Here is a 27,937-nt window from a genome sequence, read left to right as displayed (position 1 = left end):
CAGACCTGTTTGCTGCTCTTTCCTGTTTGGGTGGAGGGGTATCACTGGAGTCAGAAAGGAGGGCTGGGGAAAGTCAGCAGCCGACCAGGAGCAAGTGACCCGTCAATTGGCAACACTGACAAGCTGAGGCAACTTTGCAGGGACAGAAACGGGGATGACCCTTCCAGTACTTCTTCCCTCCCGATCTCTGATCTCCTGCCAGGGTCCTTACTGGTCACACCCAACCAAAGGCCAGAGGGCACGAGAGCCCATGGCCTTGATGCGGATAGTTCAGCCCCCTGGGGCAGAGAGCAGCCCACAGAGCTGCAGGGGCAAATGGAATCCACCCAGCACCCCACCACAAGAAGAATTCAAGGATATTGGGGTGCCTGGGTGGCGCAGTCGGTTAAGCATCTGCCTTTAGCTCAGGTCATGATCCCAGGGTCCTGGGATCGAGTCCCACATTGGGCTTCCTGCTCGGCAGGAAGCCTGCTTCTCCCTCTCCCACTCCCCCTGCTTGTGTTCCCTCTCTCACTGTGTCTCTCAAATAAATAAATAAATAAATAAATAAATTCTTTAAAAAGAAGAAAAAACCCACAGTAAAAATAAAGGAAGCACATCACATAGAATAAATGAGAGCTGCTTTGCTTGGGAACCTAACACGAAATGGTTCTTTGGATATGAATTTTTGTGCTGCACTCGTAGCAGTGATGGCAAAAGGGGAAACCTGTTGGGCTGTCGCATTCACATCTTGTGTCCTTGCATGTCAGACCAGCAAGAATGGCGAACCACGTGCTCTCTGGGGGCAGTTGCCCGTTCCTGTCCCAGCTCTTGGCACTGATGATGGTACTAGAGTCTCTTGAAAGAATTCAGGTGCTTATCTTACTAGTGATTAAGTCAAGGAAGAAATGCAATAATCCTAATTTGGAAATTTGTTTTTTCAGGTTTCACGGAGGATTTTCAGATGGATGTTTTTAAGATCCTAGCAGCCATCCTACATCTGGGCAATGTGCAGATTACAGCGCTGGGCCAGGAGAAGTCCTCAGTCAGTGTAAGATGCTACTTTGTTTCCCCTTCCCATGTTCAGAGGGTCACCAGTAGAGCGTCTCGTGGTTACTCTGCTTCTGCATTTTAGCACCAGGTGCATTTGGCCTGCTGGAGAGACCTGTTGTCAGAGCAAGGAAGCAAGGGTTTCCAAGGATAGCTTTTAAAGAGTAAAACTTCTTCCCCTTACAACAGTAGAGGAGGGGAAAATGCCTTCTCTATGTATTTTTCTTTAATTCAGTAAATTTTTACTAAGTACCTGCTATGTGCCAAGCCCTGTTGCAGGCTCTGGAGAAACAACAGTGGCCCATACCAAACAAGACACCCTTCGTGGGGCTTATGATCTGGGGGTAGGAAGTGGAGGAGACACAACCCAATTACAGGCTCTGGCGGCTGGTGATGGCCATGAGCAAGGAAAAGGAAGCAGAGTCCAGGGTGCAGAGGGGCTGTGCCTCTTGTGTAGAGCATTCAGACAAAGCCTTGCTGGTACGGTGGCAGTGGGCAGAGGCCTGAAGATGACAAAGTGACTTCTGCCTATATTGGGGGAAAGAACATTCAAGGTAGAGTGGACAGCAAGTGCAGAGGCCCTCAGGCAGGAGCTGTTATTTGACAAATCATGAAAAAAAAAAGTATATCCAAAGAGGAGTGAGTGAAAGAAGGGGTGGTAGATGAGGCCAGAAAATGGGGGGGAGTGGGGAGAGGGTGCAGGTTGTGTAGGGCTCTCAGTGCACTGGATATTTGGAGCAGAAAGGACATCTCCCACCTCCTGACACTTGCCCACATCAAGCCCCAGTAGTGCTGACTTTCCCTGTGGAAATCCATTGTCAGTTCTGTGACAGATTTCTTTTTTTAACGAACACAGGGTAAGTTTATGTGTGTATTTCTCTGACAAACTTATGAAAAGTGATCCTCAGTAGGGTCGTGTGTTTGGTTCTTCTCATGAATATCCACATAAAGAAGAAAATAACACATAGTAAAAAATGCTTCTATGAACTGCGAGGTTGCCTGACCTTTAAAGCTTTGTGTACATACATCTGTCTTGTCAACTCCCACGGCCATAACAAAATACCATAGGCTGGGTGACTTCAACAACAGAAGTTTGTCTTCTCACAGTCCTGGCAGCCAGAAGTCCAAGTCAGGGTGCAGCATGGTTGAGCCCTTGGTGAGGGCTCTCTTCCTGGCTTGCAGACAGCCCCTTGCTTGCTGGGTCCTCAAGGCAGAGAGGGACCCAGAGAGCTCTGGTCTCTTCCTCTTCTTACAAGGGCACTAATCCCATCATGAGGGCCCCACCCTTATGACCTCATCTAAAGCTAATCACCTCCCAAAGGCCCCACCCCAAATAGCATCACATTGGAGGCTAGGGCTTCAACATATAAATTTTGGAAGGAAGTGTTCAGTTCATAATATAACAATGTCTATTTTCCTGTCCCCCAAAAAACTCATGGGAACAGTTGATAATTTGGTACACTGGTCATTTCTCAGCTCTCTGGTACCTGCCGTTTAGGGGAGAGAGAGCCAAACAGTGGATGGGAACGTGTGATTTTTGGCTCAGTGCTTCAGTCCTGTTGTCCTATGACCAGGAAGTAATTCTCCTCCCTCTCCTCGACCTCTCACAGTAAGCACCCCTCCCATTCCCCCCTGTGTCCAGCCCTCACCGAGTTAGTCAGTCGACACGGGACTGGCAGGTTCTGGGAGAGGGGATGGTAGGCCTGCGTAGGAGCCTGGTATGCATGTGGTGGTGGTTCTCTCTCTGTGCTTTCTCGTTTGCCTCTGAGAAATGGGCTTCTGCTCTTCTTCTTCTCAAACCCCATAGACTGAAAGTGTGATATCCACCCAACAAATGCCCTTGTGTTGATCTCTGTCCCATGAAGTTTGTTATGAAGGTAGTATTTTGGAGGAGGAGTTAAAATTGATAGACCAAAAATCCTTTGTCTATCAATCTGAGGACACAAAGTCTCTGAAAAAGTTGTAGAATCTTCATAGCAAATTACCAGTTCTATAATTAGCAGTCCTATCTTTGGAACATACATACCATTCATTTGCATCAGAAACTTGAAATGTTGGGCAGACCCAATCTGGAGGAAGTCATCTTTTTAAGAATTCCTGCCCCTTTCCTTTCCACCTGCAGCAGCATCTGTAGCTGAATGTTTTTGACTCCGATGGTTTAGTTCCTTCTTAGAAGGAAGAAAGCCCATGGCTCTGCCAGTCTGCTCTCCAGGGAGGTCAGGCAGGTGAATACAAGCTTTGTGTTATTGAGATGTTGGTCAGAAGGAGTGTGGGTGGACAGCAAGGACGTGGCAGGACTTCCTAGATTGTTGGCTCCACTGTAATCTGCGCTTTTTAAGTGCAGCCACGTGGTATTCCCATTGGCTGTGTTGACCTCTACAGATTAGCACGGGGAGATGTTCCCTTGCCTAAGGGGAATGATAGTGCTTAGTCACAAGGGTCACATCTCCTTGCCAGGTGTCAAGGACTCCTTGTCCATGCTGGCTGAAGACCAACGGGAACAGACCTTTCCTTGTCTCTGACCAGTGGGGCAGCTCTCATGCCCCAGCTGCGAGAGAAGCAAGATTCACTTTGTGTGTCCACGAAAAGTCTTGCACACGTTCCTCCTGTCAGCTGGGAAGCCAGCTGTTAAAGGAGCCCCATTGTCAGGTTCTCTGACAATGAGATCTAGGTACCTCGGACCTAGACCCCCCACGCAAACACTGACCACACAGGTGGGGACAGGTGGTCTGGGCGTGTTGCAAATGGAAGGGAGGGGCTTTGAGGCCATGTCTGCATGCACCGGAAGGGGAGGATTGCTTCCCTGGCCTTATTCACTGCAGACATTCTTTGGCCAGAATGAAAACCCGGGTGGGACTCAGCCCAGGACTGCCTGGCATCATCGCAGTGCCTTGATGCGGACTCTGTGCCGCTGTGGCCCTCCTGCTTTCCTCGCAGGCCTGCCTCTCTCTTGTTAGGCCCGGGCGTTCTCATGCCAGCACATCCTTATCCCTGGCACAGGCCCAGGTGAAGGCCCCAGGGCCCCGGCTGGGTGGGCTGGTGCTGGTTTCAATGGCCAGACGGCCCTGATGGGGCTTGTGCTTGTGTTTGAAGGAGGACGACAGGCACCTGAAGGTGTTCTGTGAGCTCCTGGGCCTGGAGAGGGGCAAAGTTGCTCAGTGGCTGTGCAATCGCAAAATCGTCACAACTTCCGAGACAGTGGTGAAACCCATGACCAGGCCCCAGGCGGTCAACGCCAGGGACGCACTGGCCAAAAAGATCTACGCTCACCTGTTCGACTTCATTGTGGAGAGAATTAACCAAGCGTTGCAGTTTTCAGGCAAGCAGCACACTTTTATTGGTGTTTTGGACATTTATGGGTAAGATTCTCTTCTGTGAGCCTGTCTTTCCTCATTTAAATGTCAAATGCCCATTATTTTTAGATCATTTTGTTCTGGTTTCTTTTTTGTGTTTCACATGATCAGAAGGATGGTGTTCTCTATGTTTGCGTGTGTGGATGTTAAGTACGGCCCCCTGGGCTATGGTGTGTTTTATTTAGAGCATATTATATAAATGCTGAATTAATAGTGGCCGGCACCCAGAGCTCACCACATGCTGGCTACCGTGCTGGCTGGTCTGCACGCACTTGCTCACCAACTTCTCAGACAGAGGGGAGACAACCAAGGTTTTCACGTAGAAATGTGTCCGTGGTTGCTCTGCTGGTGGGAGAGCCCATGGCTGTTTCCTGCGGAGGCCCCGTGAGGTTTGGAGCCCCGACACACCTTTCCCATTGCAAAGGGGCAAAATGACAGTCCCAGAGGTCCTGCACCTTGCCCACGCTCACAGGGTCAGAGGTAGACTCAAAGCCAGGCCTCTGAGCAGCCAGCCTTGCACACCCTGGAATCTTCTTCCATTCTCGGATCCCTGCCCTTCTCCAGCTGTTCTAATACCATTGGGGGTGAAGTTCCCAACACACTGGAGGTGCTCCTCCACCTCTTTGCCCGGTCCTCCTTTTCTAAATCCAAGGCCAAACGCGTGCCCAAGGTGCTTGTAGACTCCTCAGAGTGTGAGTGAGTGAGGCCAGGCTGACGTGGAGGCAGGCTATGAGGGTTGTTGGTGCTCAGGCTTTTGCTTGTCAACACCTGGCCTCAAATGCCCAACACTAGGCCCCTCCCAGGACTGGTCCTGGTTTCTCAGTGGGGGAGAGGGCAGCTCATTCCATTCAAGGCATCACAGAGTGTCTCCCCTGGCTTGGGGAGTGTTCCCTCACATCCCGCGAGCAGCAACCCGACCTCTCCTCCCCATACAGAGGGGAGAGCCGGCTCTGGGCACCCCCACCCCGGCCTGCTGGGGGGACAGAGGGAGCAGATGGGCCATGATGCTGCTGCTGAATTTTTACCCAGGTACAGAGAATCAGCTTTCCCATAGCTGGATAAGGCGAGGCAGTGCCTCAAGGGAGGTACTTTGTTTAATTTAGATTCTGAGTTAATGCATGTGACTCCCAATTAATGGCGAATGTCAACAGTTCTAAAATACTGATACATTATGGGGATAGTCTAGTAAATGATTTACCTTGTCTTGTGCTAAAAAGAGGATTTGAGCAGCCAGTAAGAATCTCAGTAGACTTTTAAAAAGAAATAGTCTTGTTTAACAGTGATCTCTTTTATTGTGTGATGGGAATAAGCAAATAAGCGGATGGGTGGGCTGGAGGTTAGCGGGGGGCTGGGGGAGAGAAGAGGCAGTTGAGTACAAGCAGCAGGGAGCAAGGAGAATGGTAGGCAGGCAGGAGTCAGATGCACGAGGCCTGCAGACCACCGCAATACGGAATTTGAGCTTTTGGTGACGTGAACAAACCTGAGACAGTAACTGTAAATATATAAGAACTTGTTAAAGTATATCTTAAATTAAAATTTTAACATTAAAATCCACTACAGAGATAATAAAAGTAGCATGCTTGCTGCCATCCGTGAATTCATGGTCCCCGAAGACTTGTGGTTCCCCAGCCAGTCGGGCATCTACGTGCTCTGGACCCGGAGTGGGGAAGGCCCAGGGCTGGGGGTCAGGACCCTGGGAGGGAGCACGGCGGCACCAGTGGTGTGGCCCTGAGAAAGTCACAAGACCTCTCCAAACCTCGGTTTCTGTCTCTGTAAGCTGGGGCCTCTCTCTCAGGGTTATTAGGAAGGTCAAATGGAAGAAATTGTGGAGGCATCTTGAGAACCATAAGCATCACTCACGTAGGAAGTGCTGTCGTTGCTAATGTGCTTCTGGTATTTTAGGTCATAGATTGAGGTCTTTCTATGGGTTTTGAACTTTAGATCTGAGGGCCCATTTTTGGGAGAGGCAGTGTGTAAAACGATGGGAAGATAATCATTGATATTTGATATTCTACCTCCGCTCTAGGGAACCTCGCCTTTGGCTCTGCCTGTGGGCTGTGGAGCACAGCGAGGCCCTTTGGACTCTCCCCTGGCCTGAGCTGTGTGGGTTCTGCTCCTGCTTTGAGTCTCCCTGGAGCTATCTAGAGCACAATCCAGGCCCTTACCCTGCCCTGGAATTATAACCTGAGCCAACCTGGCTCAGTCAAGTGCAACTCTCAGGGAACCTGTGGTTGGAGCCGGTGGGAACCACTCAGAATTAGAGCGTTTAAGAGCCAAGGCATTGGAGGCCCCGAGAGCTGGCGTCAAATTTCACATCTGGCACGACTTGCTGTTGGCCTCCGCCCTCAGGTGTGATGGGGTGGGGGTGGTGGTCCTGCTGGTCCTGCACCTAGGGTGGTGTTAGGGTTAAGTGAGGTCGTGAACGTCCACCCTAAGACCTGCAGCGCTCAGCTTCCCCACTGGCAGGAGCGTTCGCCAGGCTGGGGGGCAGAAGGCGTGCTGTGTTCTGTTCAGCCCACACCATGTCTTCTAGAGTGAGAGAATTCACATACGAGTCCAGATTTCCAGCTCCTCTTGCGAATCGGGTGGTCTCCCATTCAGACCCGTGTGCTGACCACATCGGGCCTGGATGCAGCTGAGTCTTGGGGGCAGGGCTCCCTGCAATGTTGCCTCCAGCCCGCTGCCGGTTTCTGTCCCCGCCCACTTCCTCCCAGGGAGACAAGGGTTCAAAGTCTGAAAATAGACCTGGTGGGGTCTGCTGGGTTGCGGGCTCTTAAATGACCTTGCCCTTGTCCTCCAAGAACTCGGAAACCAGGCTTTGGGGAGGCAGAACTGTGCTGCCTCTCCCACATAGTGGAAGGACAGGAAACAGCCCCCCAGAGCATAGGTGTCCTAGTCAGGCAGGCCCACAGCTGAGTCTGACACTAGCTGTGTGACCTCAGGCACACTTCTTAACCTCTCAGAGCCTTATTTCCTCACCGACAAAGAGGGTAATCAAGTCTGGGTGCTGTTGTGTGAAGCAAATGATACTCAGCTTAACCAGACCAGCCTACCTCCGGGTAGGTGTTTTGTACACACCAGATTCCTTCCCCAGGCAGCCTGGAAAAAGATGACTTATCAACTGCTGGGATATCAAAACCAGAAGGTTTGGGGGCATATTTAAAACTTGCTGAAAACAGCAAACTTTTAAACTGTGAAGTTTGAAAAATTGCTTATCTATAAACAAGTGTGTTTTAACTTGTTTAAACCATATTTCAGTTTTGAAACCTTTGATGTGAACAGCTTTGAACAGTTTTGCATCAATTACGCTAATGAGAAGCTGCAACAGCAGTTTAACCTGGTAGGTGACTTTTCTGCCTTCTGGAAGCTAGTTCTCAGTCCAGTGTGTGTGCCAACAGGCCTCTCCTCAAATCCTGGCGTAGTGCGGGGCCCCACGCTGGCTCACGGCACCACTTTGTGGCCCTATCTTGAAATCACACCTTCCCAGCCTATTTCATCCTATTCTAGTCCCCTGGCCCGCTGTTCGGCTACAGTCCATCACCTGCCCTGCTTGGTCACAGACCCTCTATGCAGCCGAATGAAACCAAATGATTGAGTTTCCTGAAGGCCCCACGGCCTTGCAAGCCTCTGTGCCGTAACCCACCAGCTCCTGTCCTTTCCCATCCCTTCTTCTTCACCTGGCAAATTCTTGCTTGTCTTTTGAAATTCAGCTTCTCCCAAACAAGTCCTGAAGAAAAAATAGTGTGACATCATGCAGAGCATGGACTTTTGCTCAAAGTGAACTGGGTTTGACACTCTGCTCTCCCACCTTCTTCCTCTGGGACCTTAGGTTCAGAGTCTCAGTTTCCTCTTTGGGAAAAAATGGGTCACTGCCTTCCTAATATTGTTGTGAGGAGTAGACCTAACACTGAATCACACTCAGTAAATGTTTCTTTTCTTTCTTTTTCCTCACTTTGGAATTAATCCATGTATAACATTAAATTTCATCCCATTGCAAATGTATGTTTTGTTAGCATTCTCAAAGATTCCTTGGAAGTTCAGCATTTAATAACTACAAGTAAAGTTTATTCCCGGTAGATACGCTGCGTCACTCACCTGAAGTCACCCTGCCGTCCCTTGCATTCCCCTGCAGCACCCATCAATACTGTGCTCTCTCTGGCCTCTATGAGAGCCATGTTTCTCAACCTCCTATTGGGCTTCCGTGCCGGCATGGGGATTCTTCCGTGGGAGGCTTTCTCCTCGCTGCCCCTCCCCTCCCCCCACCTGCAGCCGGGACGAGCCTGAGCCAGTCCTCAGGGAAGCCTCCCTGATACCCTTATGGCCTGAACAAGTAGTGAACGGAGCTCTCCCTGTTGTTGGCTTCTCACATGGGCCCCACGGCTAGCATTCTCAGGCAGGCTGGCTCCCCGCCAGCCAGAGAGGCTGCATCTGTCTTGGCTAGCGGCGGTGCTGTGAGCAGGGAGGGGTTGCAGGACCCCCCTGAGTACGCTCGGTGTTGGAGGCAACAGGACGTGGGACCCCACTCAGACCAGGTGGGAGGATCACATTAGGAGCTCGGCAGCATCCATCATGGGTAAGGACGGTTGCCTGCACCTCAGGGTCTTCCCTAAACATTGCAAACCAGTCAGGTATCTGCGTTTGTCAAGTGCTTACGTCCTGGACTTTGGAAGCACACTTTAATCTTCTGTTTTATTTTCTCTACTAACTTCTGGACTTTCAGCATGTCTTTAAACTTGAACAAGAAGAATATATGAAGGAAGATATTCCTTGGACTCTGATAGATTTTTATGACAACCAACCAGTTATTGACCTGATTGAAGCAAAAATGGGTATTTTGGAGTTACTGGATGAAGAATGCTTGGTAACTTAAAATTTTTTTTTGTTCAACTTCTGTGTAGTAACAGATAAGAGTATTACAAACTGGATTTTTTTTTTTGGTGTACATGTAAATTCCTGAAGTGTTACCCAATTGGTTGGGTGTTGATGCTGGGACGGCAGTCCATAGCAGGAACGCCAGAGGGCCAGCTGAGCCTCCTACCCTCATCATGCGTAGCGCACCATTGGGTACCATGCACAACCTCTCAGGTCATGTCCAGCAAGGAGGAGCCCTTTGAGGCTGTCCCTAGGTGTATTTAGAATGGATGTGAAAATAGCAGGTGACCTCACACCACTTGTTAATGATAAGAATTGAGTTTTCTTTTATTTCCTCATTCTTGTGAGTCATCCATTGGGGGGGTATAGCTGAAAAGTCAACATCATACAATTCAAGAGAAGAGGTCTCTAGTTCTCTTGTTATTATTTCCCTCTAGGAAGAGCACCTTTACAGTGAGCCAACCTAGCAGTGTCCCTCATGGGGCCACAGGGACAAATAATCCCCAGGACAGTACTCGTTTTTTGGTTTAAAGATTATATTGTGGGGTGTTGTATGTAAGTGATGAATTACTGAATTCTACTCCAGAAACCAATATTGCACTGTATGTTTACTAACTAAAATTTAAATTTAAAAAAAATTAAGAAAATCATTCCAAAACTTAGTGGCTTAAAATAAAATAATTAATTAAAGAATAAAGATCGTATTATGATGTTTAAGCATAGATTTAGTTTCCAGAGATTTGTTTCAAAAAAAATATATATATAGTGTTGAAGACTAACTGGCCTTTTCTCCCTGGAATTCTCAATTCCACGCTTTTTCTCACAGATTCTCCTCTCTGGTACCACCTGGGTTTCAGCCCCTCCAGTAATACAAGATTAAAGGGCTGGCAGCAGGGCTAAGCATTCTGGAATGATCTAGAGAGGGCAGGGTGCCCAGGCCAAGGCAGCCTCTAGGAAATATTTGTACCTACTCTACATAGACATTTGCTACACAACCAGTGTCACAAAGAAGCATGCAGGAGTCGTTTGGACACAAGAGGAGACTAAATTCGATGAGTTTGGGCGGAATATCACTGATCGCTTCTATATCACCAGTATCAAGAACAAGTTTTGCAACTAGTTTTGTTTGAGGAAGTGGTTATTAAATAGGCTGTAAAATGAAAAGAAAAGCTATTTTTCTGAGGTGGGGATGAAGTGGGGAGGATTACATTTAGGTGCCAGTCTTTCCCATTCAACCGAGAATAAAAGTCACATTCATGTAATGAAATCTAGGCTATTTTTTTCCTGAACCTTTAGACTTCTTTGGGAAGAAATAATAGGAATACTGCCAATTCTGCAAAAATAAATTTCTTCATTCTTGAGTTATATGCTATGTCCCTTTACTTCTCGTTTATAACATTTTTTTTTCTAAAAGTGCATTATTGGTCCATATAAATGGCACTGTAAAGGTTGTTAGGATCAAGGACAGATGTGTGCCTAGAGCTGCTTTATAAAAAGGAGCCACAGATGTAAGGAGCTCATTCTGAGACGTCCGCTCACCTTGGTTTGTCAGAATTAGTACTTTTCTGTGCCCCTAATCATCTCTCAGCTCTAGTTTTCTTACTTACTATTTGGTTTGCTTTTCCCTTGCAGTTACCACATGGAACTGATGAAAACTGGCTTCAAAAGCTGTATAATAATTTTGTCAACAAGAACTCTTCGTTTGAAAAACCCAGAATGTCAAATATATCCTTCATCATCCAGCACTTTGCTGACAAGGTACAATGAGAGTCTCGGGTGATGCTGTCTGCATTGGAGCCGGAGGGGTTTCCTAGATGCAGCGGGCAGGCCGGGGGCTGGCCGGATTCAAGTCACACTTGGTGCATTGCTGTGATGAAGGAGACGTGTGCTTGTCTCCTTCATCACAAAATTGTGTTTAACAATTTTTAATTTGTTTCTTGTCGCAAAATACGAGTTTCAGCTATAGTGCTTTAAAGATAAACATGTGGCTAGTGGATCTCATTTCTGATTTTGGATTTCCTGGGAATTCATTAATCTCTTATCAGTTTATTGCCTCTATGAAATTGTTATAATCAAGACAGTATAATTGTTTTCTATAATGAAAGCTGTATCTTTTTTTGAGGTTTTTCTTTTTTATTAAGTTGTAATATATTTATTACAGTGGTAACATAGGCTGGCTCAGGATGTTGCATTTTCTAGACGATCTTCATTTTCTTCTTTATAGATCTATTTTTTATGAAACATATTACTTTAATAAAAAGGAAAAGTTACTTAAAAATTACATTACAGAATGCTTAGAAAATAGGATAAAAAAAGAAAAATCACCATAACCACTTGCCATAAACGTATGTTCTCATCTTGTTTTCCTTCCCGAAGGAAACTCTTGCCCTCAGAGCATTTGCCAGTTGGCTGTTACTCCTAGGGCCTGGCCAATGCCTGGGGATCGTGGGACCAGTGCTAGTGCTGGGGGTCACAGTGTGCTCATTGTGACTGGGAGGGCAAGGCAAGGGATAATGAGCCGGAAAGTCGTAATGACTTTGTGGGCTAGAGGAGCACTGTAAAAACCTGCTAGCAGTTTTGATTCCTGAAGAGATGCGTGTGAAATGAAGGATAATGTCTCAGGTTATATTTTCTAGTGGTTGTCTTTTGCAATTCCACAGCTGGGATCCCATGGGGGAAAGGCGGGGGCAAAAAGGTATCAGATATATGGGATTTACTTCGAGACCCTCTTCATCGCACTTGGTTTCTGCACATTTAATCCTCTCACCCCTGGCCCTTCCAAGAAGTCCCTCTTAAAAGCAGCATTTTGGGTGGATTGCAAGTTGCTGGGAAGAAACCACACACGTTGTAAGGTTAGCTTAGGTTCTCAGTTTAGTTAGCCAGGGAAATACAATCATTTTGGGAAAATGAGATGGCTGTGCTTAGATGCAGCAAGCCAGCGCATCTTCCCAAGGTCCCCAGAGCTCCCAACAGAGGCTGTGACACTGTCCCCACAGATGGTCTTATTACATTGTTATACCTTTGTCCGTTTAAGCCAGTGGCTCACACTACCAGCCTGGAAGAATTTATGCAGCAACCCAAGGTCTTCATTCACAAGGGAGTGTTTGCACATAGTCGGTGTTCCTGGTTCTTAACCCAAACTCTGCCCAGCAAGGATGCTTCCTCATTTAGGGCAACAAACCACAGTACTTGCTCAGGGGCCCGTGAACACCCTCTCTGCCCCCAGATTCCAGCATTCCCCAAAGCCTGTTTCTGAACAGTTATTAAATTTTATTTTAAACATATTTTCTAATTTGTGAAAAATATATATCACATAATAAACTATGTAACCCAGAGGCATAAACTATTGGGGTTTGAATGTTTAAGCAACCACCCTGGGGTTTGAGGGATTAAAGAGACCCTTTGGATCAGAAAGGGCCACATGGAGTTTCTCTAAGCCAAACTGAAGCAGTGCAGACATGTACCCACTCTAACCTGACTTTGAGGGTTTCGGTGGCCCTTGAAAACTTTGTGGTCAAATGGTTAAGTTTTTCTTTCCTTTCTACCATGTTAATGCTGCTTTAGGAAAATATTTCTGTTTGAACCCAAAGGACAACACAGCTTTTTTCCTCCTCCTGATGGCTTCAAAGGCAGAATGAACCTCAAGCCAGTTCTTCTTTAGACCTCTGTGTGTATTAACTGCACACATTGCAGGGAATGACTGGTCACCTGTAGCTAGAGGGTACCGACAGGTGACTACAGCGTGATCAGTGACTAGTGAGAAATCCAGGCAGTGGGAGAGCCTGGTTCTTTCCATCAAATGACATATTCCCAGCTTCCAAAGTTTTATTTAAATGGCTTGCTGTGATAAACAGAAACTGAATCTCTTTTTAGAAGATTGCCTTTTTAGCCCCTTCATTAATCATTGTTAAAAAAGAAAAAGAGACAAATTCTGTGGTACTTAGATGCTGTCTGCTTTTGTTTCTTTGGAAATAATTAAATCCTTTCTCTGCATAGGTAGAATATAAATGTGAAGGTTTCCTTGAGAAGAACAGAGATACTGTCTATGACATGCTGGTTGAAATCATGAGAGCGGGCAAGGTTTGTAAGGTCCTAAGAGGGTAATTAATGTTATTTGTTATGTAACTTGACATGGACTAGATGTGTATCAGGAAAGAATAAGAAATATGTGGGTGTGTGTACTGTCTGGCAGTGGCAAACTGTAGCTCAAACATAGAAAAAATAACTGTTTTGGAATTGGGACTAAAATATGTATCAAGCTTCTGAAAGCATCCAAATAAATATCCACTAGATACAAAATCAGAAATCAAATGTGCAGATGCCAGAGAAGAAGGATAGCTAATATATAACCAGTTAAAGGACCACAGTTTACATTTGACTCATTCACTCACAAAGATTTATTTAGCACCTACCACGTGCCAAGCACTGGTCCCAGATTCCAGATACAGCAGTGGCCTAGGCAGTCAGGGTTCCTGACCTTGTGGAGCTCACATTCTAAAGGGAGAGACATACCCTAACCACATAAGTAGCAATGGCAGGTAGTGCTAAGTGTCCAAAGGAAACCAGGGCAAGACAGAGAGAGGGTGACCTGGGGAAAGGGGTGCTGGCTCCAATGTGCAAGCTGCTCGAATCCACAGTTCCGTATGAGGAGTAGGGTCACCAAAGGAATGACTTCTGGATTTCTCTTTTCCTCTTCGAGTATTTCCATATTAACATTTGAGAATAAGAATATTCCATACACAAGCCTTCATTTGTGAGTATTTGGTTAGATCATATTTATGTTTTTAATTGTTTATTGTTACGTTAATCACCATACATTACATCATTAGTTTTGGATGTAGTGTTCCATGATTCATTGTTTCTGCATAACACCCAGTGCTCCACGCAGAACGTGCCCTCTTTAATACCCATCACCAGGCTAACCCATCCTCCCGCCCTATTTTTCTTCTTTTAAAAGATCCCCAATCCTTTGTTGATATTCAGGTATTTTGACAATTTCCCAAATGAGCATGAGCCCTTCCCTTAACCATCATAAATTAGTCACAGGCATGACAACTTCAGTTATTGAAACTGATTCATGTTAGAGAATTCAGTGTGGAAATGGCCTGCATCTTCTGTAAAAATTAGTTGATTTAATTCACCAATTGCTTACTTGCCCCCAAGTGTACCCCGGGGTCCATTCTAGAAGATGCATGCAGATCACGTGAAAGCACAGATGGGTCTCTGTGCTCGGCACAAAGGCTCTCAGAGGTGTGGGGAGTTCAGACCCACTGCTTTCACAGCAGGGGCATATAAGGATTCGTCAGGCAGGGATTCTCCTCCAAAGGAGGTTGTCAATGTCTAATTTAAAAGAAAAAAAATGAGTTTCACTCTAAGAAGAAAAGACACTTGAAAAAGTAATTGAAGCATGGTGGAAAGTAGTAAGTATCTTAGAAGAAGATGATCTTATTTAGAAGAAATTGGAATTAATTTGAGTTAGGGCACAAATTTTTTTTACCTTTCTTTTTTAACCTTAATCTAAGCAAGTGAAGGGGATAGAGCTAGAAAATATTTTAACAGAACCTTGAATAATGGTTAGAGTTTGGATGTGCAGGGATGAGAATGTGAGGTAGGAGGGAGGAGATTCCAGGTGTAGAAACAGCATACAGACCTACATACCCACATAGACATTCACACGGATTTCCTCTCTGCTCATATTCCTGGAAAGAAGCCATGCATCATCTCAAGGGAGGACAGTCCTCTTGTGGGATTCAGATTTGGCTGTAGAGATCAGTCAAGACTGCTAACCTCACTTTACATGGGCTTGTTGTGACCATTTATGTGGTTTGTATCAGGTGACGACTGAGAGTGAACACCTTTGGACATTGAAATCCTCTCTGTTCCTTCCAGTTTCAACTCTGTGCCAACTTTTTTCAAGAAAATCCGGTTCCTCCTTCCCCTTTCAGTTCAGCGATCACCGTTAAATCTGCAAAGCCAGTCATCAAGCCAAACAACAAGCAATTCCGGACCACAGTGGGGAACAAGGTACCCAGAAAGTATCTGAGGGCGAGGGGGCCAGGCCCCACAGGGAGCCAGGCAGTGGTAGGGCCCACATTCCAGGCCTGGGCACGGGCACTGAGCTGCTTCACATCTAGTATACATGTAAGTGCAAAGAAAAGCCACAGTTCATCATCATCATACCTCAGCCTCCAAGGCTGCACACACCTGAGCCAACCACGTGTTCACACAATAACATGATTTATTAAGTTCCCTGCTATTTGGGAGAATTGGATAGAGTAGCATTCCGTCCAGAACATAGGACATGCTAATAATCACAGTCATGGTTTGAAAGCTTTCATAGTAGATGTTTATGCGTGAAGTTAACTTTTCTCCTTCTTTATTTACCAAGGTTAGGCCTTTTTTTTTTTTTTTTTTGGCCTTGATTTAAGCATCAAATTTCAGTGTGACCTTTACTCTCTGACCTTGTTTCCTAGTTCCGCAGTTCTCTGCACTTGCTCATGGAAACCCTCAATGCGACCACACCCCACTATGTCCGGTGCATCAAGCCCAATGATGAAAAATTACCCTTCGAGTAAGTGTTCCTATGCAGCAGAGGGAAAACACTGAGGAGGTCATGTCTGTCACGATGTTGGAGAATTTGCTTATAATTCTCTTGAACTTTACTGTCTCTGGGTTTTTTTAATGATTCAGAACAACTCTGTCCTTTCCATATACTGTTAGCCAGCACAACCCCTCTAAGGAGGCTAAACCACCTTACCTCCAGGATGAAGCTAAGGGGCTAGCTTTGAAAGAATAGTCTACAACTAAAGTTTATGCAACGGAGAAAGCCAGAGCATTTCCTTGATTATAAGAAGAATTTGTGTACAGCATGGTGACTAGAGTTAATAATACTATATTGTGTGTCTGAAAGTTGCCAAGAGAGTAGATCTTAGGGCACCTGGGTGGCTCAGTCGTTAAGCGTCTGCCTTCGGCTCAGGTCATGATCCCAGGGTCCTGGGATCGAGCCCCACATCGGGCTCCCTGCTCCGCGGGAAGCCTGCTTCTCCCTCTCCCTCTGCCTGCCGCTCTCCCTGCTTGTGCTCACACGCTCTCTCTCTCTCTCTCTCTCTCTCTCTCTCAAACTCTCTCTCAGATAAATAAAATCTTTGAAAAAAAAATAAAGAGAGTAGATCTTAAAAGTCCTCGTCACAGAAAGAAACTGCTGTAACTCTGTATGGAGATGGGTGTGATCTAGACTTACTGTGACCATTTCACAATATATATAAATACGGAGTCCCTATGTTATACACCTCAAGCTCCTGTGATGCTGCCTGTCATTTATACCTCAGTAAAAATGAAAATTTGTTTTTTGAAAGAAAGGTGTTAGAGGAACAGAGGTTTCGCCCTCAAACACAGCATGAGACGTGAGAGTTGCTCTCTCGTGCCCCGGGGACCCCCCCAGGCTCAGGAGCGGACGTTGCAGAGTGTCTTTGAGCTGACTAGAGCTGAGAGGTGTCCGAGAGGCGTGACCAGCCGTGGAGGTGGCGAGTGTGTCCGTGGGCCCGCAGATGCTCAGACCTCAGCCGGAGGGTGACCCGTGAGGGGAATTCTAGCATCACATGGGCACCTGGACGAGGTGGGCGGGAACGTTTCCTCTACTCCGGTTGTCATGCAAAACTGAACCAAAGGCCCTTTCCTTAGGAGGCCTTCTCCCTGTTTCCCCCATCAGAATCCGTCGCCCCTTTCTCCGCGACCTCAGTCAGCTTCCAGAAGTCTCGCGGAGCTGCTGTTTTCATTTCCCCTCCGACAGGGATCCGTGGAGTAGCTGCTGGGTGCCTGGCGTGGGGATTGGTGTGGGATCGCAGAGGCAGACCCTGCTCCCCAGGGCGCACCGTCCAGGCGGCTCTGCCGCGCTGCTCTTGGGCATGTTTGTCGGTCACGACGGCTAAACCCATCTCCTAACACACGTCTTCTTTCAGGTTTGACTCCAAAAGGATTGTTCAGCAGCTGCGAGCCTGCGGCGTTTTAGAGACAATTCGCATTAGTGCGCAGAGCTACCCTTCCAGGTTCGTTGTCACTCCTTGTTTTGGGGGGAAAATGCCCAACTTCAGGTCTGCTGAGAACCAAGGGAGTAGCTTCCAGGCTTTTTGTCAGATACTTGCATAAGATGCCCCCAAGATTTTTCCCACTGTGCTTTGAGGAGACCAGAGGAGGGCCACTGACAGGCGATGTGTGGGACGGGCCGCCACCACCCCATCACCCATTCCCACGGCTAGTGAAACCGCCCGCTGCCTCCCCACTGCTCCTGGGAGAGGGAGCCGAAGGGCGAGCAGAGCACAATTGTTGGGGCCGAGTGTTAGCAGAAATACGGTATGGGGGGCATGCAGGTGTGCTCAGCGTGAGGTCAAAGGTCAGTGCCATCATCCCAGAACTGACTCCACCCCCCCACCGCCACCCCATCGGCAGTGGGATCACCGGACATGCCATACCTCCTCCTGCCATGCCTCCTTAGATCCCTTTTGACTTTGCAGGTGGACATACATCGAATTCTACAGTCGCTACGGTGTGCTCATGACCAAACAGGAGCTTTCCTTCAGCGATAAAAAGGAGGTGTGCAAAGTGGTTTTACATAGGCTCATCCAGGTCAGTCTTGCTCAGCTCCTGGAATGACCAGCTCTCCCCGTCCCTACCCACCTGTCTCAGGACTGTATTGTCATGAATGCCAAAGAAGAAAATATGCCCCGAGCATTTGTGTGCTGGGTCAGAGCAGACACGCTCACGGGAACGTCATCTCTTGAGGGCAGGAGTCACCATTAGGGACTCAGACTCGAACCCTGGCCTCCCTTCAGAGTCCTCCTACCCTATGTTGTCCTCCCACAATCTAAGGAGCCTCGATGGGCCTGGCTTATATCACATGGTCAACTGAGCTCTCTCTACCCCAGGAGGGTCCCAGACAGGCCACTCCGTGTGGATTTGGGTCATTGCTGCAGCAGTGAGTTGTGTTGGGAAGGAAGTAGGGACAGAGGTACCATGGCCAGGAAAGGGGGTGGTGAAGACAAACCAGACCTCTCCAGGCTCTGCTCTCCTGTAGAAACCACACACAGGAAGCTGAAACTTCCCGATGGCCCAACTGAGAATCACCAAGCATGCACACACCCCTATTACACCACCGATGGACCCCTGAACCTCAAGTCCGTTTCTTCCCCCAGTGGCTTTAAACAGACATCTCAAAAAAATAAATTTCGAGGTCATGATCAGAATTTTTCTGCTTTATGTCAAGGAACATATGTGTCAAAATAACAATGTTTGGCATCTTTGAATCTCTAAACATCTTTTCCAAATATTATAGAAACTCTGAAAGATTTTATTTCTGATTCTATCATTTTTCTCTTCCAGGATTCTAATCAGTACCAGTTTGGTAAAACCAAAATTTTCTTCAGAGCAGGACAAGTGGCCTATTTAGAGAAACTCCGACTGGATAAGCTCAGGCAGAGTTGTGTTGTGATACAAAAGCACATCCGTGGCTGGCTCCAGAGAAAAAAGTTCCTCCGAGAAAGACAAGCTGCCCTGACAATCCAGCAGTACTTCCGGGGTCAGCAAACTGTGAGGTACCCTGGAGCCAAGGAAGCGGGGGGTGTGGTGTGGCTCAGGTGACTGCTCACCTTGTGGGGAGGGGCCTGTGAAGGAGGAACGGCCTTTCTCCTGGGGGGTGCAGATGTGTGTGGGTGCCCTCCTGCAGCTGGCTGTGAGCCTGGAGATGAGAAGGTCATGTCCTCAGGGCAGGTAGTGCTGACCCTGCCTACCGTTCCCATGGCAGAGGTGACCCCTAGGACCCCGAAGCTCTGATCAGGGTTTTGAAGTGAGACCAGGTAGAGGAGGGACTGGGCCCTTTTCCTGTGGGAAGTGAAAATGCCAAAGGCAATCAGGGTCCTGGGGCAGCCCCTGCGTAAATGCCGTGAGTAGCCACTGACCAGCCTACCCGCAGATAGTGGGGGGCCGACCGTACCCGAGGAGTCCATGGCAAGGCTCTGCCAGCAAACACAGAGCGCCCACCGAGGGGATGGCTGAGTGGAGGGCAATTCCGCCAATCTTACCCCTCACTGAGTGCTCCCCAGAAGCCGGGCTGGGCTGGCCAGTGAGATGGCATCCTTCCGGACAGCAGGGTGTGCTAGTGTGCGTCCACGCTGCCTCTGTCCTTGGCGTGCTGTGAGGAGAGTTGAGAAGGCAGCTGTTTAAGGGTCAGGCTGTGTCACAGAACCCGACCTCTTCCTGAGCTGGAGGCCTGACCTCCAGCAGCATCTGGGCTTCTAGACGTGACTGGCACACCACAGCCTTCATCTCTGCGTGCTCCAAACTGGGCTTTGCCAGTTTGGCAAATATACCCCAGATGACTGTCTGACACATATACACAGCTGGGCTTGCCCTCCCGTGCCCCTGGGTCAGGTGATAGCAACCATCTCCAGGGCAGGAAAAGCCAGGGTTATTTTCTTCCCCAACTCAGGCCCCCTTTTTGTTTGGGAATCGCCGTGGCCTGACAGTTTTATCCCGGCTTACCTCTCATGTCTGTCCCTTCATTCCACTCCCATGCCCCTGTCCGGCATGAGGCCTCCACCACCGCTTGCCTCCTGGTCCCACAGCACAGCCTCCCCCTGCTGCCTGTCTTCCTGAAGCAGGGTCTGTGGGAGCCACTGCCCTCCTCTTGCCCTTAATGCCTCCAGTGATCCCTATTTCCTACACTCAGTCATGACAAGGCTTTCAAGGCCCCCCATGGCCTAGATGCATTCACAAGAATGGAAGCTCTGGGAGATCCGGGACCCTGCTTTCATACACCATCGTGGATATTCAATAACGGTATTTTGTAAATAACAAATGGTCTCTATTTTTCTAACCTCACTGACTAATTTGTTTCATGTATCTTATATTCTGACAGTTCCAGACAAATTCTTTTTCTGAATATTTCAGGCATTGCTTAGGTGCCCGTGTGTTCACTGGTCCTTAGCCTGAAATGCCTTTTCCAACCTTCACTTTCTCCAGAAATCCTATTTTTCCATCAAGGCCTGGCTCACAGGCAGAATTTCTCTTACAGATCTATTGGTAGTTACTTTAGTTTTCCTTTTATCCCACCTGGCCATTTATAAATCTGTCTGCTACATGGGGTTGTAAACTCTGAAGGTAAGAACCTTGTCTTTTGGAACACTACATCAAAAACTAATGATGTAATATATGGTGATTAACATAATAATAAAAAATTTAAAGAAAAAAAAAAGAACCTTGTCTTTGCTTCCAGTCCTTTAGACAGGAGTTGACAAGCTTTTTCTGTAAGAGCCAATTATTTGGGCTTTGGGGGCCATGCAGATTCTCACAACTTTTCAACTTTGCTGTTATTAGCCACGGATAATACACAGATAATAGGTGTGGCCGCATTCCCATAACACTGGACAATAACAGGCGGAAGGCTGCAGAATTGGTCCCCAGGCTGTAGTTTGCCAATCCCTGATCTAGAGCTTCTAGCATGGTTTCCCACGAGGCTGAATGAGCAGGTGAAATGCCAGAGCCCAGTTGTTTTCACATATGTGAGTGACGGTGGATTGATCGACCTGAATATGAAGAGTGTGCAAGTTGCCATGTCATTCCCCTGGCCTGGAGCAGGTCCACATTCAGATCAGGGTGAAAGGAGAGGTGATGAGACTGACTTCCAGCGGGCGTTAGAGTCAATGAGTTCTAGAGTTTAATGGGTAGATTTGCAAAACATTTGACTATTCCTCAGTGGGGAAAAAAAAAACAATGCTGTGCCATCTCGTCACTGTCCCATAGAAGTCAGTGCTCTGTGGATAACAGGTTCACTCTGCATTCTTTCTAACCAAGGAAAGCTGTTACGGCAACAGCCTTGAAAGAAGCATGGGCAGCCATCATCATTCAGAAGTACTGTCGTGGGTATCTCGTCCGTAATTTGTACCAGCTGATTCGCGTGGCCACTATCACCATCCAGGCCTACACCCGAGGGCTCCTGGCAAGGAGGAGGTATCGAAAGGTATGGCCGAGACCCCGTGCTTTCTTAGGACACGGGTTCCCCGGGGCTCAGGTTATTTTTCACCAGTCATAGATGTTTTTTTTTTTCCTGCATGAAGACCTTCATAGAGAGCAGGGAGTCCTGGTATCTGAGTGTCTGTTCATACATGTCCACTACAGGTCGGTTTGGTCATCATTTCAAAGATCTAGGCGTAATAGGACTCTGTAGGTTGATTACAAGAAATTTGTATTTTACACTGCGAGAATATTTTGATAGTTGCATCTCTCAACGTTGGAGGAGTTGATGGGAGAAACAGTAGAGAGCCAATCTGCATTTCATAAAATCTTGTTTTAAAGATGCTGGAGGAACACAAGGCTGTGATCCTTCAGAAATATGCACGGGCGTGGCTGGCCCGACGCAGATTCCAGAGTATCCGGCGATTCGTGCTCAACATTCAGCTTACTTACAGGGTCCAGCGTTTGCAGAAAAAGCTAGAAGATCAGGTAGGTGTTCATAATGTATCTTTCATATGTACTTTTCCTAACCGATTTATTTTGTCTTGGGCCAATTCCTTAGCTAATGCTGTTAAGATTTATGCCCATGTGTTAGGAGGTTCCAATAATTTATGTGGACCACCTGATCTAGAAAACAGAAGTACACTGTAAAAGGCTGCTCCGTGCAGTTGTGTAGGTTGTACACTGCACAAGAACAGCTGCCCAAGAGTGCAAGTGGGGCTGAAATCCAGGCTGGCTTTGCTTTTGCCAACCTCTGTGTCTTGGTACAAAGCTGGGCTGCCTTGAGGCAGGGGTGCCTTTTTCTCACCAGCACAAAGATGTCAACATGCCAAGCCGTGCTCCCTCAGGACTGTGTTGGCTCAGAGGAGTTGCTCCTTTCTAATTTGCCCAGAAGTCTATATGGTCTTACTGCAGCCCTGCCTATTTTGGGGAGACTCCTCATACCATTTCCACTGGTAGGAAATAAAATTCCCATGCTCTTAGCCAGTGGGGAAGGGCTGTGACATACGCAGTATCCAGATCTATAAAACTCACTCCTGGGCCTGTCCCAAATAACACCGAGCTTCTCCTAGGGTAAACTTGAAACTTAGCCATGAACGATGCCATAGGAGTCCTTAGTGAAGGGATGAATGTGCAAAAAAACCCTTGAGGTTTTGATGCATCTTCTCCTCATTGTGCTCTTGTGCAGCAGACCTCATGTTATGTGGCTTGTGCAGATCAGCACCAAAGAGCTGCCATGACAGCTGGGAGCGGGGCCCTTGGAGTCCTGACACTGCCAGGGCTCCATGCGAGGTATATTCCTTTGTTAGGGCTGCTGTAACAAACGGCCACAGCCTACGTGGCCTACACAACAGCCATTTCTTTTGTCACACTTCTGGAGGCTAGAAGGCCAAGATCAAGGTGTTGGCAGAGCTGGTTTCTACTGAGTTGTCTCTTCTTGACTTGCCGATGGCAGTCTCCTCCCCATTTCTTCACACCATCTTCCCTCAGTGTCTGTGTCCTAATCTCTTCTTATAAGGACACCAGTCATACTGGATTAGGACCTGCCAATATCACCTCATTTTACCTTAATTTTGTCTTTAAAGACCCTATCTCTAAATATAGTCATTTTCTGAAGTGTTGAGCATTAGGACTGTAACATGTGAATTTGGGGGGCAGCAGGGGACACAGTGTATCCCATAGCACTAGGGTTGTCTTAGAGCTCCGAGATTGGGCTGGTCCCACACTAAAAGTGCCATCAGCTCAGGAAGTTTGACCAGATCTGCCTTGCTATTTGCACTGGGATGAAGATGCTCATACCTGCCATCGTAATGATAAGTGGGATCATTGTAGATAAAGCTCTGATAGATTTAGATGCCATGTCAAAGGTTGTGAGAGGCAAATGGAACAGCTTCTTTATTTTGGATAAACCCCTAAACATCTGCTGTTTTTTCCTCTAGAACAAAGAGAACCATGGGCTGGTGGAGAAGCTGACCAGCCTGGCGGCTCTTCAGGCCAGTGACATGGAGAAGATTCAGAAACTGGAATCCGAGCTGGACAGAGCAGCTGCCCACAGGCACAATTATGAGGAGAAGGGGAAGAAATACAAGGCTGCCATGGAAGAGGTCTGTGCTGGTTGTGATTATGGAAATCCATGCAAGAGGTCATGGCACAGCATTTTCCCACAAAGCAGATTTCTGCAGAACACATCAATTTTTGCTGTTGGCTTCTATCAAAAAAGGAAGCCTACCTTTCAGGGGAGGGGAGGTCAGAGGCCTAGAATCTGGGGGAGGAGGAGGAGGCTCATGCTTCAAGACATACAGCATAAGGTTTCCTCTTTTTTCAACCATCATGAACTGATGAAAGCCCTTTTAAAGAGAAGGAGCCCTGGCTGGATGCTTTCCTCTCTTCCAGGATGATCTTGGTCCCCGGTCACTTGTCCTTCTGGTGTGTGCCCTGAAGCATCTTCCCCAGAACAGCAGTGCAAAGCTTGGGGCAGGTTTTCATCTCCATGTTGTAGTAAAATGAGCAGTAGGCAGAGATCAGATGCCCCTGGCTCAAATCTCATCTTTGCTGCCGTCTGGTTGGGCAACCTTGGCAAGTCCCTTACCTTCTCTGATGCAAAATGGGAATAACAAAAAGGGACTGACAGGGTCATTGTGAGAATAAAATTGTCAGATGAAGTCATTTAGCCAAGTGCCTACCACAGAGCCCTGCACAAGTGTGAGCTGCAGTTTTCTGAAGAGGTATTATTTATTACCCTCTATTCTCCTGTACTTTCCAAAGTCCTGGAGTGCCCAGGTTTGTGGCAGCCTGGAGCCTCAGGGCACCCTCCGTGTTGCAGGTACTGCCGGTCACCAACTGTCAGCACCAAGTGGCCCTAGCTGCCAGCTCAGCAGATACTTTACTAGGAGAAGCTAAAATAATAGAGCTTCTGTCCTGATCACATCCTTCCTGATGGATCCACTTTATACCATAAATTATTTATATCATATTAAATATATAAATACCTTGGCTATTGAGAAGCTTCCAGAAAAGGACAGAGGCATTTCCTTGGCTACGAGGAGACCTTGGATTTAGTTGTTTCTCCTTGACTTCGGCCATTGCCGGGCCAGGTTGAGAACTAGTGTCTGCTTGAAGTCACATGGAGCCCTTGTGCATGAGGTGGAATGCAGCATCTTGCAGTGGGCTGGCGCTGGCTGTTAGCCATGGAAAGGAGCTGAGACAGATAGATGCGTGGATGCATAGATGCAAGGATGGATGGATGGATGGATGGATGGATAAAAATGCAGCCTTTCACCAAGAAAGGCTGTACTGACAAAACTTCAAGTGAGGTTTTTAAAAAGCTTTTTTTCTTCCTCTCACTAGAAATTGGCAAAGCTTCAGAAGCATAATTCAGAACTGGAAATACAAAAAGAGCAAATAGAACTACAGCTCCAAGAGAAGACTGAAGAGCTGAAAGGTAGAGCCCAAGGTGGCCCAAGGCGTGCTTTCATGTGCTCACCTGTCCAGGCATTTGAGAAATAACTAGTGTGAACTGAGTTTTAGGCAGAATCAAGAATCTGCGATGTATTCCCAGTGAGATGAGAACGTTTCTTGCCTGGCAGGGAACAACTGTATTTAACTTGTGGTAACATTACCCTGCAGACTCTTCCGTTTTATTTCCATCTTTTGTTAGACAGCACAGCAATCCCTGTCTCAGAATTGCCTGGGCCGTTTGCTAAATACAGATGTTTGGGCCATTGGCCTGGAACTCTTGCATCAGGAGATGGTGTCTGTGTATGGTACAGCCAGGGTGGTTCAGACATCTGTGTTTTTAAAAAACTTTGTGGTGATCCTGATGCACAGGCAGGGTAATGCTGGAGTAATGTTGCTGCTGGCCAAGGATCTGTAGTCAAATTTCAGATCTGTCCAAATGACTTGGTGTAAGTGGTACCCCCTCCTCTCCTCCTGCCCTGGCTCTGAGTGCAGGCCCTGCTGAGCCCTTGAGCCATAGCACCCCCGGGCTGTCAGATGCAGACCCTTGTATCCAGTGGTACCACTTTCATTCAGGGGTGTGAGCAGCCACCCTTAGCCTAGCTCTGTCCGACGCAGGTGCTAATTGCAAGCACTTGCTCAGTCCCAATAGGAACGGGAACCTGACGGTTCCTGACCAGATGGTTTAAATGTCCACACCTGATCATCTGTCCTGTCCAGGGCTCTTTCCTACAAGCTCTGATGGGCCAGCAAGGGCATGGGAGTTCAGGCCTGGGGATCTAGCACACACCGGAGGCCCAGCAGGGAGTGGATACGCCAGCATCCAGAGGAGCAGAGGAGCCCTGGGGGTTCGGGTCAGAGTGTGGGAGAAAGACATGTCAGTAGGAGGAAATAAACATCCCGAGTGCTGGCCGGCAGAGCAGAAAAGGCTGTTCAGAGGATGGCAAGCACGGGAGTGACCTCCTGCTACAGATAAGGCGCATCCTCCACCCAGTCTCTGAGGACCGATGGTGTGGGCGCCGATGAGCTCATGAGGTCAGAGTAAACCTCAGACCTGAATTAAGGCAGGGCTTGCCCACCTCTACCTTTTTTATGACAATATACTGCTCCTGGGTGTACTTGCTCTTTCTTCTAATTTTAAGTGGGTTTTTTCCCACAAGAACATTTAAATTCCTGTAAGTGTGTCCTTACAATTACATATTTGACAGCACTGACATAATTTTATATTTCCTCCTAAAAAGTGCCTGAAAACTTTCAAACCCCATCATAAACTGACGGTTTTTCTTCCCATAGGGTCTCTGTGTACTTTTAATAGTAATATATATTATCTCAAAGCCAATATGCCTTTTTAAACAAATAATACTCAGACCAAAAAAAAAGTACTATAAATGAAACTATTCACACATTTCTAGCATGACCAATTTGTGAGAATTATTATTTCCCCTTCTTGTCTGTATTTCTAATTCCTAAATTATAAAAGTGACAGTTACCCTCCCATCTTAAGTCTTACTCATGATTGTTCTCAGAGCTACGCTTTTTTACATGTGACATGAAACCATCGAGGCATTGATTTGCAGACATATTTCAAAGAGCATTCTCTCTTCACAGAAAAAATGGACAACCTCACCAAGCAGCTCTTTGATGATGTGCAAAAAGAAGAAGAACAGAGAATGTACGAAATCTAGTTTGCCTTAAAGCTATGGCTTCCTTCTCTCTCTCCTGTTTTATATTTTGCTTCTCAGCTTGCAGATAGCAGGTCACAGATACAGGAAAGCGGGGCGGCGGGGGGGGGGGGGGTGAATATATTTGTAGGAAGCAAGAGACTCAGGCATGTGAGAGCCGAGTCCCCCAGGGTGTACCTTTCAGGCCTGGCAGTAGGCCCCCAGGAATTTCTCACTTTCCCTTCATTGCTAAGACAGAAGTTCAGACACTGCCATCCCTTTCAGCTTCCCTCAGGTCCAAGAAGTAAAGCTATTGCCTAGGAAATAAGCCTGTCTCCGTCCCATGTCTGTTGTGTCTGTTAACTTGACTCTAGGGGGCAATAAGGGATGGAACCCACCTCACAATAGTTAAGACAGGTCCCCATGATCTTGTACTCTACCAGCCCCACCTTTCCTGTCTCAGTACCAAATGCTTTGCTAATCTGTAAAGACTGCAGTCTACACTCCCTTCTCTTATAGAGTCAACTCAAAGGTTTTAGATCTCAAAGGAGGGATGCGTGGCAGGGTGTTGGGGAAAGACAAAATATTCTTGGCATGTTTCTGTTGGGGGCTGGAAGGCTCAGAGCTGGGGTGGTAGGATATACAACTTCCCCACCTCATTGGCAGAAGAGCCTGAGTCTTAGTAAGGAACAGGATGCCAAAACGTTAGTGGCGGGCATGTCACCGAAGAGCTCCAAGAGTTACAGATACGTGTTTCACGATCCTATGTGAGTTTTATTTTTATTATTTTTTAAAACCATTTTATTTATTTGAGAGCGAGAGTGAGAGAACACAAGCAGGGGTAGTAGTAGAGGGAGAGGGAGAAGGCTCCCCACTAAGCAGGGAGCCCGATGTGGGGCTCAATCCCAGGACCCTGAGATCATGACCTGAGTCAAAGGCAGATGCTTAACGACTGAGCCACCCAGGAGCCCCATGTGAGTTTTAAAATAGGGAGATTGGGTTCTTCACCTTGAAAATTTTATTTTTCGGGGTGCCTGGGTGACTCAGTCTTTCAGCATCTGCCTTTGTCTCAGGTCATGATCCCAGGGTCCTGGGATCGAGTCCCGCATCGGGCTCCCTGCTCGGCAGGAAGCCTGCTTCTCCCTCTCTCACCCACCCCCAGCTTATGTTCCCTCTCTCGCTGTGTCTCTCTCTATCAGCAAATAAATAAAATCTTTTTTAAATTAAAAAAAAAATAAAAATAAAATTTTATTTTTCAATGAACTCTCAACTCTAGGAGAGGGTTTCAGTTCTTGGCCTCTCACTGTGTACTAGGGCCACTTGGGAGCAATTACTTCAAGAAGGGGTTTGGAGAGGCAGGCTGAGGCCAGGACCCTTTAAGTTCTTTGCAGTCCTCATCAGCACTCACCTGTAGCTTGGTCTGGTCCCTGGTCAGCTGACTGGGGACGTTTTAGCCCCTGTCACAACCCTTGAGGAGTGTCCAGATGCCCACAGCCTGTGGGTGACTCCTGACCAGCATAGGTACAAGTCTGCGATTCTTTCAGCATAGACTGCTGGCTGCAG

At 47.4% G+C, this 27,937-nt stretch overlaps 1 protein-coding gene across 1 annotated transcript in view; it reads left to right on the top strand.

Annotated features, from left to right (window-relative positions):
• The window catches only part of MYO5C (myosin VC), an 89,133-nt gene that overhangs the window by 31,235 nt on the left and 29,961 nt on the right, over positions 1-27,937 (top strand). The window contains exons 9-24 of the mRNA XM_027572805.2: positions 924-1,030; positions 4,123-4,388; positions 7,641-7,722; positions 9,103-9,243; positions 10,887-11,012; positions 13,251-13,334; positions 15,144-15,278; positions 15,728-15,825; positions 17,213-17,299; positions 17,765-17,876; positions 18,630-18,841; positions 21,099-21,264; positions 21,600-21,746; positions 23,198-23,362; positions 24,606-24,699; positions 26,322-26,385. Of these exons, the coding sequence (XP_027428606.1) occupies positions 924-1,030; positions 4,123-4,388; positions 7,641-7,722; positions 9,103-9,243; positions 10,887-11,012; positions 13,251-13,334; positions 15,144-15,278; positions 15,728-15,825; positions 17,213-17,299; positions 17,765-17,876; positions 18,630-18,841; positions 21,099-21,264; positions 21,600-21,746; positions 23,198-23,362; positions 24,606-24,699; positions 26,322-26,385 (2,086 nt within the window). The remainder of the gene's footprint in view (positions 1-923; positions 1,031-4,122; positions 4,389-7,640; positions 7,723-9,102; positions 9,244-10,886; positions 11,013-13,250; positions 13,335-15,143; positions 15,279-15,727; positions 15,826-17,212; positions 17,300-17,764; positions 17,877-18,629; positions 18,842-21,098; positions 21,265-21,599; positions 21,747-23,197; positions 23,363-24,605; positions 24,700-26,321; positions 26,386-27,937) is intronic.

The sequence above is a fragment of the Zalophus californianus genome, chromosome 6, assembly GCF_009762305.2.
Source record: "Zalophus californianus isolate mZalCal1 chromosome 6, mZalCal1.pri.v2, whole genome shotgun sequence".
In the NCBI taxonomy this organism is placed as follows: Eukaryota; Metazoa; Chordata; class Mammalia; order Carnivora; family Otariidae; genus Zalophus; species Zalophus californianus.
The sequence above is the reverse complement of the archived record's forward strand: the minus strand, read 5'-3'. Positions and strand labels throughout refer to the sequence as shown.